This window comes from Maylandia zebra, linkage group LG2 (genome assembly GCF_041146795.1).
Source record: "Maylandia zebra isolate NMK-2024a linkage group LG2, Mzebra_GT3a, whole genome shotgun sequence".
Lineage (NCBI taxonomy): Eukaryota > Metazoa > Chordata > Actinopteri > Cichliformes > Cichlidae > Maylandia > Maylandia zebra.
This window is the reverse complement of record NC_135168.1, coordinates 9,687,667-9,702,130: the sequence shown is the minus strand read 5'-3', so window position 1 is coordinate 9,702,130 and position 14,464 is coordinate 9,687,667. Positions and strand designations below refer to the sequence as shown.

The 14,464-nt window shown below is 40.8% G+C and overlaps 1 protein-coding gene across 1 annotated transcript in view; it reads right to left on the bottom strand.

Annotated features, from left to right (window-relative positions):
• LOC143420756 (protein NLRC3-like) overlaps positions 1 to 14,236 on the bottom strand; it is a 29,378-nt gene extending 15,142 nt beyond the window's left edge. Inside the window, exons 1-7 of the mRNA XM_076888904.1 lie at positions 14,195 to 14,236; positions 11,519 to 11,723; positions 9,567 to 11,367; positions 7,969 to 8,142; positions 7,582 to 7,755; positions 7,232 to 7,405; positions 1,751 to 1,924 (exon numbers count right to left, since the gene is read on the bottom strand). Of these exons, the coding sequence (XP_076745019.1) occupies positions 1,751 to 1,924; positions 7,232 to 7,405; positions 7,582 to 7,755; positions 7,969 to 8,142; positions 9,567 to 11,367; positions 11,519 to 11,723; positions 14,195 to 14,197 (2,705 nt within the window). The 5' untranslated portion in view covers positions 14,198 to 14,236. The remainder of the gene's footprint in view (positions 1 to 1,750; positions 1,925 to 7,231; positions 7,406 to 7,581; positions 7,756 to 7,968; positions 8,143 to 9,566; positions 11,368 to 11,518; positions 11,724 to 14,194) is intronic.
• Between the last annotated feature and the right edge of the window lie 228 nt (positions 14,237 to 14,464).

The window sequence follows — 14,464 nt, the reverse complement described above, 5'->3', positions numbered from 1 at the left end:
TCGGAGTCTCGTTCGTTATCGGAATTAATTTCAGTTAAACCTACTTAGCATTAATTAACTTCATTTAGTATTAAGAAGTTTTTGCTATAGGCTACCATTAGTGGCTAATGCTAATTTTAGGTAAATAGAAATTGGCAGCTAATGCTAATACCATATTTTCTTGCCTTATAACAATGTGACCAGCTAATGCTAAGCAGGTGCCATTATTAGCTAATACTAATTTGAGATGAATTAGCATTATCCGCTTATGCTAACAATGTTTTTTCTTACTTTTTAACAATACGCCATTAGTGGCTAATTCTAATTTTAGATGAAAAAGGATTAACAGCTAATGCTCATACTGTTTGCTTTGTAAGAATGACAGCAGCTAATGATATGAAGTCTACCGTTATTAACTAATGCTAATTTGATGAGAATTAGCATTATCCGATAATGGTAACTCTTTTCCCCTGCATTATAACAATGTCAGGAGTTAATGCTAAGTAGACTGCCATTAGGGGCTAACTCTAATTAGGGGTGAATAATTATTAGTATTATAATTATAATACTAATACCGTTTTCTCTTTTTCCTTATAACAACTTGAGCAGCTAATGCTAATTTGATGCGAATTAGCATTATATTAGTGAGCAGTTAATGCTAAGTAGGCTGCCATTATTAACTAATACTACGTTGACGTGAATTAGCATTATGCGCTACTGCTAATACTGTTTTCTCTTACTTATTAAAAATGATAGTAGCTAATACTAATACTCTTTTCCGTTGGGTAACAACAAAGTGAGGAATTAATGCTAAGTTGGCTGCTTTTAGCGGCTTATTCTAATTAGGGGTGAATAATTATTAGTAGCAAATGCTAATACCGTTTTCTCTTTCCTTATAACAATATGAGCAGTTAATGCTAATTTGATGTAAATTAGCATTATATTAGTGAGGAGTTAATGCTAAGTAGGCTACCATTAGCAGCTAAAGGTAATTTGAGGTGAATAAGCACTAGTAGCTAATGCCAATACCCTTTTCTCTTGTGTTATAATGATGTGAAACGTTAATATTGTTCTCAAACAACAGAATGAGAATGAAATATTGATTCTAACAGGGCCCATAAACAGCATTAGCTTAGCAGCATTAGCTTATCAGAGTCTCCATCATGGTCACACAAATCCTTAGCGGAGCAAAGTGGCCTACTTAGCAATAGCTGCTGTAGAAAGCAAAGGGAAAACAGTATTAGCATTAGCTGCTAAATGTGCACTTGAGAACAAATCTATTGTGAATTCAGCCGTGAATGTAGTGTTTCCAGTAAGCTTCCATTTCCAAATGTTAGCTGCTCCTGTCTGCCTCTTTGTCACACACACAGACTGAAATGATTCACAGCCTTGTTTCATCCTTCTGTCAGTGTCACTGACTGTCACTGTGACTGTGGACATACAGCATGGGAAACACACACATGGCTGATACTTGTATCTAAAGTTACAAAATGTTGTCTCTGTCCAAATATTACCTAACTGTAAGTCTACTTTTAATGAAACTCTCAACATGACTTATCAGTTATCATTAATGTTCCTGCAAACAGACTCCTTGAAGACCCCCTACATAAATATCCATGTACTATCCAGCTAGACTAGTGTGTCTGTCCCTGAAAATATTCCTGCATGTGTGATTGTTCATGTCTCATCTGCAGGAAACAAACAGGAAGTGAGTGAAAGACACAGGAAATGATTCCAGCTCTTCCTCCTATATCAGACATTCTCTCCATACCTGAGAGTGTCCAGTCTCCAGCCTGGATACTTCAGTCCAGCCGACAGAAGCTTCATTCCTGAGGGACCTGGATGATTGTAGCTCAGGTCCAGCTCTCTCAGATGGGAGGGGTTGGAGGTCAGAGCTGAGGCCAGAGAAGTACAGCCTTCCTCTGTGATCAGACAGCCTGACAGACTGCAGACACACAAAACAACAATCCATCTGTTATCCATCTCTATAGCAGCATAACTAAGTGATGGTTCAGGGTCACCTGATCCAGCTCTAACTATAAGTTTTATCAAAAAGGAAAGTTTGAAGCTGATCGTCAAAGTAGAGAGGGTGTCTGTCTCCTGAACTCAAACTGGGAGCTGCTTCCACACCCAGTCCAACATAGCCAGGCTTTCTTTGCTGCTTTGACAAAACCTCAAATCCCAGTCAGAGATGGTGAGCATCATCACAGTGATGATCATTTCTCTGTTAACCCAGGCTTTCTGCTTCAGGATCTGTGCACGCTCACAGAACAAGGAGACCTTTAAACATCATTTCACTAAATGGATGGACTGAGCTCAGCCTACAGATGAACTGGATAAATAAAGATTTGACCTCAGTGTTCCTGTCTATTCCTAACATATTCCTAACATGATAGCTGCACTTTAGAGCTCTAAAACTGGAACTGACACATATTTAAACTCCACATGTTACTCAGTACATTCAGTTCTGACACTCGCCCACAGTCCAACAAAGGAAACATGGAGATCACATCAGTTTGTCACCAAAGTCTAATTATTCCAGAGGGCAGTGTTGATACAACTAAAGTTATTTTTAAGCAAAGTTGAGTTTTTTATTGTCGCAGTACTTCATGTCTGAAGTATCACTTAAATGCATTACACGCTGTTGATGGCAGCAAACAAACCACCCAAACAAACAGAGGTGGGAGGCTTGGGCAGACTACGTAGGATCAGCTTGTGGGAGGAGTCAGGATAAAACCAAAGAAAGACAAGCTAACAAACACCACAGTGAAGTGAGTAGCTACAAACTGCAGGCCGATTAGTGTTGTTGAAGAAGTCGGTCTGAGGAACGTTCTTAGGATCAACAAATGACGGCATGTATGAGCCTCCCTCAAGACGCACCATCACAAGAAGAACACATGAGCTGTGGAAAAAGGAGAGACTATGAAAGCCACGGCGTTACAACGTGCACCAGCTGTTGGTCTCTCTGGAGACTACTGGGCGTGGCTGGGTAACCATGGTTACTTGGGAGTTACAGTACATGATATTAATGAAGAGTGGGAGCTGCGTTCTATAGCAAACAATTTGTTATGAGGTAATCAGCTGATCTTAGTTTAACCGGAAGCCCTTCACAATAATTGCAAAGCCTTTATTTTGTACAACTACCATCAGTTCGTCTGTACTGATGGTAACTTAAAGTCACACTAATGTCGTTTAGTTTCTATAGTTTATGTAGTGGAAGTATACTACAGTACCCTGATCACTGATAGGACAGATTTATGTAGATATACACCTTTGTGTTTAACATTACTGCATTATAGTACTGTGATCTTTGTCCTTATATATGGCTATATTAGCTATACTGATGTACGTACATATAACTGGATATGTAACTTATCTATTCATCTTATTTGTCATGTATTTGTATTGTGTACTTCCTTTTTGTAAGAAACCACACACATGATCACAGCCGCAAGAATCAATCAGTGAAAGAATAAAGTGTCTCAAACCAAACCTTAAGCTCTTTATTCCACATGCTGGGATCATTTGGCCTTCAGTGGTGTTCTGGCTGACACACCGGAGTGACCAGAGTGCTAAAGAGTGAATCGGACACACCAGTGTCATCTCTGATATCTCCACTACATTTAATCGTCCTTCAGCTTGTGGCTGCCGTTAGCTGGTCTGCTAGTTAGCTGATTTGCTATTTAGCCGGTGTGCTAGTTAGCTGGTGTGCTAGTTAGCCGGTTCGCTAGTCAGCTGGTGTGCTGACCAGCGAACCAGTAGGTTACAAGATGAGCTTGTCTGTCTGATGAGCCAGCTCTCTCTGTCTTGGTCATTTTGTCCTTGGGCAAAACCTAACCTACCACTACAACTGTAGCTTACCTCCACCAGTGTGTGAATGTGAGAGTGAATGAATACAGGGAGTGCAGAATTATTAGGCAAATGAGTATTTTGTCCACATCATCCTCTTCATGCATGTTGTCTTACTCCAAGCTGTATAGGCTCGAAAGCCTACTACCAATTAAGCATATTAGGTGATGTGCATCTCTGTAATGAGAAGGGGTGTGGTCTAATGACATCAACACCCTATATCAGGTGTGCATAATTATTAGGTAACGTCCTTTCCTTTGGCAAAATGGGTCAAAAGAAGGACTTGACAGGCTCAGAAAAGTCAAAAACAGTGAGATATCTTGCAGAGGGATGCAGCAGTCTCAAAATTGCAAAGCTTCTGAAGCGTGATCATCGAACAATCAAGCGTTTCATTCAAAATAGTCAACAGGGTCGCAAGAAGCGTGTGGAAAAACCAAGGCGCAAAATAACTGCCCATGAACTGAGAAAAGTCAAGCGTGCAGCTGCCAAGATGCCACTTGCCACCAGTTTGGCCATATTTTGGAGCTGCAACATCACTGGAGTGCCCAAGAGCACAAGGTGTGCAATACTCAGAGACATGGCCAAGGTAAGAAAGGCTGAAAGACGACCACCACTGAACAAGACACACAAGCTGAAACGTCAAGACTGGGCCAAGAAATATCTCAGGACTGGTTTTTCTAAGGTTTTATGGACTGATGAAATGAGAGTGAGTCTTGATGGGCCAGATGGATGGGCCCGTGGCTGGATTGGTAAAGGGCAGAGAGCTCCAGTCCCACTCAGACGCCAGCAAGGTGGAGGTGGAGTACTGGTTTGGGCTGGTATCATCAAAGATGAGCTTGTGGGGCCTTTTCGGGTTGAGGATGGAGTCAAGCTCAACTCCCAGTCCTACTGCCAGTTTCTGGAAGACACCTTCTTCAAGCAGTGGTACAGGAAGAAGTCTGCATCCTTCAAGAAAAACATGATTTTCATGCAGGACAATGCTCCATCACACGCGTCCAAGTACTCCACAGCGTGGCTGGCAAGAAAGGGTATAAAAGAAGAAAAACTAATGACATGGCCTCCTTGTTCACCTGATCTGAACCCCATTGAGAACCTGTGGTCCATCATCAAATGTGAGATTTACAAGGAGGGAAAACAGTACACCTCTCTGAACAGTGTCTGGGAGGCTGTGGTTGCTGCTGCACGCAATGTTGATGGTGAACAGATCAAAACACTGACAGAATCCATGGATGGCAGGCTTTTGAGTGTCCTTGCAAAGAAAGGTGGCTATATTGGTCGCTGATTTGTTTTTGTTTTGTTTTTGAATGTCAGAAATGTATATTTGTGAATGTGGAGATGTTATATTGGTGTCACTGGTAAAAATAAATAAATGAAATGGGTATATATTTGTTTTTGTTAAGTTGCCTAATAATTCTGCACAGTAATAGTCACCTGCACACACAGATATCCCCCTAAAATAGCTAAAACTAAAAACAAACTAAAAACTACTTCCAAAAACATTCAGCTTTGATATTAATGAGTTTTTTGGGTTCATTGAGAACATGGTTGTTGTTCAATAATAAAATTATTCCTCAAAAATACAACTTGCCTAATAATTCTGCACTCCCTGTAGTGGGATTGTAAAGGGTCTTTGAGGGTCTCGAAAAGCGCTATATAAATGCAATCCATTATTATTATTAAGAGCATCTTTAGGCCTGACTGTGCTCATCCTTCCTCCAACCTCTCCTTACCAAAGATAACAACTACATCAGTATTAGCTCAATAACAATTTCTGCAATTCAATTGTGGACATTCATTTTTAAACCTTGTGTAAAACGATAAAACCTCAAAGTCTGAGCATTATTCTTTGTGCAAACAGCTCTTGCAGGTTCCCCCGGACTTAGGTTATTTTTATTATTTAATTACTTTCCTTTAAGCAGCTGTTCAGGCTACTAAACTCATCCCAGAAATAACAAGTGACACCATTAATAGTAGAGGTGGGAATCACCATACAACTCGCGATACGATATTATCACAATACTTAACGCACGATACGATATTATTGCGATTTTTTAAAATATTTTGCGATATTTAAATTCTGCACATAAAGGTAAACTTTATCAATATTCATTTTATCTAATATCAAAGTCTCACACTCAGTCTTTCTCTCATTTCAGTCAGTTTTATTGTTGACAAACTGAACGGTTTGTATTACAGTCTAGTCCAACTTAACTGAATGCAACCATCTGGTACAATTATAGCTATTCTGAACTATGCAATTTATGAAAACTATGCAGCCCCTTCAGCAACTGAAGAATTTGAAAGTAAATTTAAAAAAATATATAATTTTACATTAAATAAAAAAGTTTCAAACTTAATTAAAATTAAACATGTCTTAAATTAAAATAAGTAAACTGTCATGTTTATTGCTGCCAAAAAAAAAGTTAAACACATTTGGACAGTGAAGGAATGTCAGGATTGTTGCTCAGAAAAAGGATCAACATGCTCTGAAGTCAACATGCTCTGACTCCAGAGCATGTTGACTTCAGAGAAAAAATTGTTTGTAACAAAATATCGATTTCTGCTGTCCCTGTATCGATACATTATTAGCAAACAAAATATCACGATACTACACAGTATCGATTTTTTCCCCCACCCCTAATTAATAGTGGAGCTAACTTTAACAGGTGAAACTGATTTGACCTATAAGGCTACTGCAGTTACTTCTTATCAGGTTTAGTAGGGAAGACATCATGGATGAGGTAGTTAGTAGTATGTAGTTAGTACCGGGCGACTCCCCTCCCCCACATCGGCACCAGAACCCTGTATTATCTACAGGGTAAGACTGCCTGTTTTATCAAACTATGGCCATTACTACTGTGATCATTTGCAGCCCAGTGTGCCGCTCTCTCTGCTGGGATGAACCACTGGAGCTCACCCAGTCATCCCTTTCTTTCTCTCAAGAAGAAGTGAAATAAATATATTTATTATGTTACGAGTCTAATATTCTTTAAATCAAACTGTAATGAATAAATCAAGCAAGAAGATTTGGTGGCTCCACGTGTTGTAGAAGAAAAGATAAACATCTCATTTTGAGAAATCAGCCTTTAAAATTAAGTACTGTGAATAAAAAACAAACAGCGAGCCAATCAGCAGTCGCCAATATCCTCCTAATTTCATTCACAAAGAAATCAAATATATATATTATGGGCCCAAAGGAGCCTAAATCTTTAAATTAGGCAGTGCATGAAGTATTTTTTTAAATAAACAAAGACATGACTATAACAACTTTTAGTAATTCAGAGTCCAATTATCCACTCAAATGTAAATAAAAGTTCACTTGACAGCTGTAAAAGTTACTTGTTTATACAATAATATAAATCACATTTCAAATGATCATCTGTGGAAAAGTTTGAATCCTGACCTGAGAGTTTCCACTGCACACTGTGAACTCTTTAGTCCAGCGGACAGAAGCTTCACTCCTGAATCCTGCAGGTCAGAGTTACTCAGGTCCAGCTCTCTCAGACTGGAGGACTGGGAGCTGAGGACTGAGGACAGAGCTTCACAGCTTCTCTCTGACAGGTTACAGCCACTCAGTCTGAAAAATAAAAGACAATCTATAAAACAAGTACTCATGTAGAGTTTGTTAATACATTTCACAACATTAAATGTTGACTTTCTATTTTTAAAGGAAACATAAACATACTAAGATACAACATCATATGTATGAACTTTAATTAATAATTCTAAAAACTAAATGTTTTCTGATCTGACCTCAGAGTATTCAGTTTACAGTTTAAACGTTGTAGTCCAGCAGACAGAAGCTTCACTCCTGAATCCTGTAGCATTCTGATACTCAGGTCCAGCTCTGTCAGACTAGAGGACTGCGAGCTGAGAACTGAGGACAGAGCTTCACAGTTTTCCTCTGAGAGTTCACAGATGTTAAGTCTGAAGATAAAAACATGAATAAAGATTGTTGTTAAAGTGTAATCAGGGTGCAATAGCTTATTGTCTTGTGCTGAGCAGGTTAGTAAAACTTCTGTTTAACTTTGAAATGAATAAAAATGCTATGAAACAAGGATAACTGGATAAAGACATAAACAAAAACAAACATCAAACACATAAACAAACAGAACTAAACAGAATACAAATTGATCTGACCTCAGAACATTCAGTTTGGCATGTGGACTCTCCACTGCAGCAGACAGAAGCTTTACTGCTGAAGCCTTCAGGCTGTTGGTACTCAGGTCCAGCTCTCTCAGACTACAGGACTGGGAGCTGACCACTGACAACAAATTTTCACAGCCTCTCTCTGAGACGTTACAGCTGCTCAGTCTGTGAGAGAAAGGAAAAAAACAAAAACAAAAAAAAAACAAACAATATATGTGATCAAATTAAATTTGTTTATATGTTGAACCCTTTTTTTTTAAAATTTATTTAAACCCATGAGACTATGAGTGCTACCAGTCCAGTGCACACGATTGGTACCTTGATGGAACCTTGCTCAGGGGTACCACAAGGTAACTATTCGGTGGATTCGACCCCTGACCTTATGATCATGGGGCGACCACTCTGCCTACTGAGCTAATAATTCTGTGTACACTGTCATACAATATTAACTAAAACAATTATTTTAGAAAATTTTAGTAATTCAATAATCATGCTCATTACCTGTGTATTGTGAATAACACTTGATTTTAAACACTAGCTGTATAAAACTCTTCCTGTTAAAGGTGTGTATAAAGGAAATGAGCTGAAATCCTGTCTTCCTTCTCTCAACCCAACCGGTCGCATCAGATGGCCCCACCCCTCCCTGAGCCTGGTTCTGCTGGAGGTTTCTTCCTGTTAAAAGGGAGTTTTTCCTTCCCACTGTCGCCAAAGTGCTTGCTCATAGGGGGTCATATGATTGTTGGGTTTTTCTCTGTATCTATGAAGTGCCTTGAGGCGACTTTTGTTGTGATTTGGTGCTATATAAATAAAATTGAATTAAATTGAAAATGCAGACTTCATGGAGAATGTTTGCTGTCAGGATATATCAAAGACAAAGCAGAGATCCATCCAGTCTCTTCCACTAAGCCCACAGAGGGACAGACAACCACTCTCACTCACACCTGCATGAAGTTTAGATCAGCAGGTAATCTAACTGCATGTCTGTGGACAGTGGGAGGAAACTGTAGAGGACCCAGAGAGTAATTCTGTGATAACACTGGTTATGGAAGCCTTACAGTTACATATGGTTACTGACAACAAACACGACCTTAGAGGCAATTTCAGTAATGAAGACCGAGTTTCTCCCTCCATACAGGATGAAAACATGACAGCACAGCAGAGATTTATATTTAAAAAGGGAGGGTGTGCACTGAAAGTGAGATACAAACTTGAACTTAAATTATGAACATCAGAAAAAGATGTAGGTGAAGTCTGGCAGGTGAAGTTTGTGCTTTAGAATAAAACAACCAAACTCCTGGAGTTGGAGACAAATGAACAAGCTGAGGATAATAAACCTGTCAGAGGGGCTGAAGCATCAGAGCTCATGTTCTTATAGGCTGGGTCTGGATTGTCCTTTGATAAGAGTTACAGAACAAAGTGTGTTTTAGAAATGCTGGAGTGAAACATTAAAACTACCATATATTTACCGAGTGACTGATGATCATTTAATTTACTATTTTAAAAAAATGTTACAGTGCTCTTTGAACTCAGCATTTCTGATTTATTTCCCATGATTTTAACAATGAAGCGATGACAACATGTTTACTCACAGAGCTTTGTTGGAGGCTTTGACCACTGGCAGCATTCTCAGAAGAGCCTCCTCTGAAGCAGAGTATTTCTTGAAGTCAAACTCATCCAGATCTTCTTCTGATGACAGTAAGATGAAGGTCAGAGCTGAGCACTGAGCAGGAGACAGTTCATCTGTGGAGAGACTTCCTGATCTCAGGGACTGTTGGATCTCCTCCACTAGAGAACGATCATTCAGTTCATTCAGACAGTGGATCAGATTGATGCTTTTCTCTGCAGACAGATTCTTACTGAGCTTCTCCTTGATGTACTGGACTGTTTCCTGATTGGTCTGTGAGCTACTTCCTGTCTGTGTCATCAGGGCTCGTAGGAGAGTCTGATTGGTCTGCAGGGAAAGACCCAGGAGGAAGCGGAGGAACAAGTCCAGGTGTCCATTTGGACTCTGTAAGGCCTTGTTCACAGCACTCTGGTGGAGAGATTGAAGTTTTGGTTTGTTAAATAATTTAGATTTCTTGGAGGTTGTTTGTTGTTGTTCCAGCAGATTGAGTCCAGAGTTGATGAAGGTCAGATGGACATGAAGAGCAGCCAGAAACTCCTGAACACTCAGATGGATGAAGCAGAACACCTTGTCCTGGTACAGTCCTCTCTCCTCTTTAAAGATCTGTGTGAACACTCCTGAGTACACTGAGGCTGCTCTGATATCGATGCCACACTCTGTCAGGTCTGATTCATAGAAGATCAGGTTTCCTTTCTGCAGCTGATCAAAAGCCAGTTTTCCCAGAGACTCCATCATCTTCCTGCTCTCTGGACTCCAGTGTGGATCTGTCTCAGCTCCTCCATCATACTTGACCTTCTTCACTTTGGCCTGAACCACCAGGAAGTGGATGTACATCTCAGTCAGGGTCTTGGGCAGCTGTCCTCCCTCTCTGGTTTCCAGCACATCCTCCAGAACTGTAGCAGTGATCCAGCAGAAGACTGGGATGTGACACATGATGTGGAGGCTTCGTGATGTCTTGATGTGGGAGATGATCCTGCTGGCCTGCTCCTCATCTCTGAATCTCTTCCTGAAGTACTCCTCCTTCTGTGGGTCAGTGAACCCTCTGACCTCTGTCACCATGCCAACACAGTCAGGAGGGATCTGATTGGCTGCTGCAGGTCGTGTGGTTATCCAGAGGCGAGCAGAGGGAAGCAGTTTCCCCCTGATGAGGTTTATCAGCAGCACATCCACTGAGGTGGACTTTCTAGGGTCAGTTAGGATTGTAGTTTTGTGGAAGTCCAGAGGACCTCGACACTCATCCAGACCATCAAAGATGAACACAACCTGGAAGTCTTCAAAGCTGCAGATTCCTGCTTCTTTGGTTTCAGTAAAGAAGTGATGAACAAGTCCCACCAAGCTGAACTTTTCCTCTTTCAGCACATTCAGCTCTCTGAAAGTGAATGGAAATATGAACTGGATGTCCTGGTTGGCTTTGTCTTCAGCCCAGTCCAGGCTGTATTTCTGTGTTAAGACTGTTTTCCCAATGCCAGCCACTCCCTTTGTCAGCACTGTTCTGATTGGTTCATCTCTTCCAGGTGAGGCTTTAAAGATGTCTTCTTGTCTGATTGTTGTTTCTGGTCTGTCTGGTTTCCTGGATGCTGTTTCAATCTGTCTGACCTCATGTTCATCATTGACCTCTGCAGTCCCTCCCTCTGTGATGTAGAGCTCTGTGTAGATCTGATTCAGGAGGGTTGGGTTTCCTGCTTTAGCGATGCCCTCAAACACACACTGGAACTTCTTCTTCAGGGTGGATTTAAGGTTACGATGACAAACAGCAGCTGGAAGTTCTGAATAATAATAATAAAAATACAACTTTAACAATCATATTTTACAAAATGCTGATGACAATTTCTGACCCACTGAAAAATGACTGAACACACTGGTGTCACAAGTCTCTCATTTATCCAGCAGCTTAAATCTTTAGATAAATCCTCTTACGTCTCTGCAGACGGTCAGCCAGCTCCTCCTGCTTCATTCTCCTCAGGAAGTCCACTGTGATCTTCACAAATGCCTCTCTGCTGTTTCTCCTCTGCTCATCATCCTCCCTCTGAAACTCCAAGCACTGGGGCTTATTTGGATTCAGAGCCTTCTGGATCTTCTTCAGCTCGTTCTTCACAAAAGTGATGATGTTGTCCTCCAGCAGCTGGAACAGAATACTTTATGAATGACCCACCACTCTGAACTTTAGTCCACACAACATCCACTTCTTTACGATCAAGGGGCATATCATCCGCGAACTCTTTACCAATTATAGGTTTGACTTTATCTGATTAACTGAGACTTTGTCCACAACTCCGTGATCCCAAAGCGTTGATTCTGTTCATATGAATGCAGCGATTTCAGTGGGAGAAACATTTCACTGGTGTTCAGAGCTGAACTACCAACAGGTTGATGATCAAAGCCAGAAACTTGGAGATGTTTCAGGTGACTGAGTTGATCGTACAGACAACTGGTCTTAAAGGTTCACTCTGTTTACGCATACAGATCAGTATTTAAGGTTTGACTCTCATCATCCACTGGGGCACAAACTGGACGTCATCAGGACACTACAACACAGAACAAACACCATCCCCACAGACACAGCAGCCAGCGAAGCAGAAGAACTTCACATCAAGAAGGTCCTGAGTAAATGTGAACGCTGGTTTGAGGGCGGAGTCAAGGAGGCCATTTATGTGAAAAGGAAAGACCATCTCTGAATGGAGGAGGGGCCCAAGGGTACAACTGTCACCATCTTACATGCTGTGATTGCAGCCATTCCCCAGCTCTCTGTGAACTGGACTCATGACCATTGATCAACAACCATTGATCAATGGTCCTGACAATATGCGTACCAATGATCAATGAACTGACCTCCCAGCCCATTGTTCCTTCAGTGGGCTGGTTTCAGTCATACAAATGTCCTGTTTATAAGATTGAAACCTGCAGTCAGCTGAGACTGAAGAAGTCACCTGATGATGATGAAACGTTTCTCCCTCTGAAAACATCCAGATGAACAGAATCAAGCTTTTTGGGATTTACGTACCTGGATGATTGAGCATCAAGACACAACTCTGTGACTTTTCTCAGATGAATAAATCCTCTCCTCCAGCTTTGTTTACATCTACCAGCCATGGGGCGCTGCCCAGGGAAATAATCTATGTGAGAGGTGGAAAGTCATACAGGTGTCTGCTCCTGCCTTCAGTTATTTTATCTACTGTGTGTCAACTGGCTGAACCTCCTCCAACTGTCTACTGTCTCCCTAAACTCAACAATGACTTAGTGATCTATCCATTCTCTGACCAAAGACATCCTGCTGCAGGAGGTTAACATAGCAGCCAATGATGATCCCACTCACTGTGAACAACACATTTGGACCTGATTTGCTGCTCTGGTTTACACGTGAACTTCCACTGCTGCTGTCACCAACTTGAGAGGCTCTACAGAAAAACTGGACTTGTCCATAAAAATCATAAACTACATTACAAGGACAGCATTGCTCAATCAACTCTAATTACTACTGACATGTTATCTCTTCTAACTAAGGTACAGACACTCAAACTTGCTGCTTTCAGTGAGAAGTCAAATGTCTGAATATGAGCTGGAAGCTGCTGAGAGTCCTCCTCCTTCCCGTGGGGTTTACTTTCTCTACTACTTTCACTATAAACACGCCCCTTTCATGCACCTGCAGAGGGCCACCAGCAGATGGAGCTGTCTTAAACAAATCCACTTGGATAGTTAGCTGTAGATGACTTTATCAGTATGATTGTAGGATTTTGAGTTATTCTTTAGATTTATTTCAACTCTTATATTGTGCACAAGTGTTGAGCGACCCATAATTTCTCTGTACTTTTCATAAGAGCAGCCAGACTTTCAGCTAGTTTTTCTTTGCTCTGCAGGTTTTATGAAGGTGTGTCAAAGTTGTTCTTTGGACATTAGCTGCTTATTAAATCATTTTCAGTCCTCGTACAGAAACACTCTTCAAGCTAAATCCAAGTGTGTTAGACCAGAGTTAACCTGATAGATATGTGTGGGTGTGTAACTCTTAGAAGCTGATTGGCTGCTTTTTATGGGGGCTGGGTCTTTGGAAAGTGTTTTAGTAACACACCCTGAACTGCACACTTTAACAAACAACATGAGATTTTAACAGTAATGTAAAACTCATGTGATTCACTGTTATTAAGCACAAACACATCTATGGCCCTGTTTCCATTAGTAGCTGCTCAGATCGACTCACCACAGGTCACCACGACTGGACTGGATCCACTGGTTTCCATTACAGTTGAGGACCACCTAATGTGGTCGTCTCAATACAGCCGAGTGTCGACTAACATCATTAGTAAGTGCTAATGCTGCTAATTTCCATCATATTTGTCATTTATTGCTCAAAGTTATTGAAGAAACAGTTATTCAGCTTCATTCCCACTGATCTCGACTACAAACTGTTTCACTTTGGTTTCTGTTTAAAGCCTCGATGTTTAAAACGTTTCCCTGTGATCACATTTGCACCGTCTGATTTCAAAGTTTGTTTCTTTTGGTCATTTAGTCCACAGAGTCCTTGGTGTTCTGAAAGGGACCTATAAATAAATGCATTATTATTAATATTAATAATAAAGTAGTTGTTGTACATGTACAGACCATAAATATGGAGTCCAGCTGTGTTTGATGCTGCTGGGCAGACTGACCACTGGGAACCTCTGAGCTCTGCTGCTCCACTCTGTGGAGGAACCATGAAGGATTAGATCAACACAGGATAAAGATCCAGGAGTTTCTGCTCAAATAACTTCATCTGAATCAAGTCTGTCAAGTTTTAGACTCTCAGATTCTGAAGATATATTTTCTGTTTTCTATGAACTTTCTTTCATCAGTGATGGAAGTGATGATGCTGCAGAAGCTCAGAGGAAACTT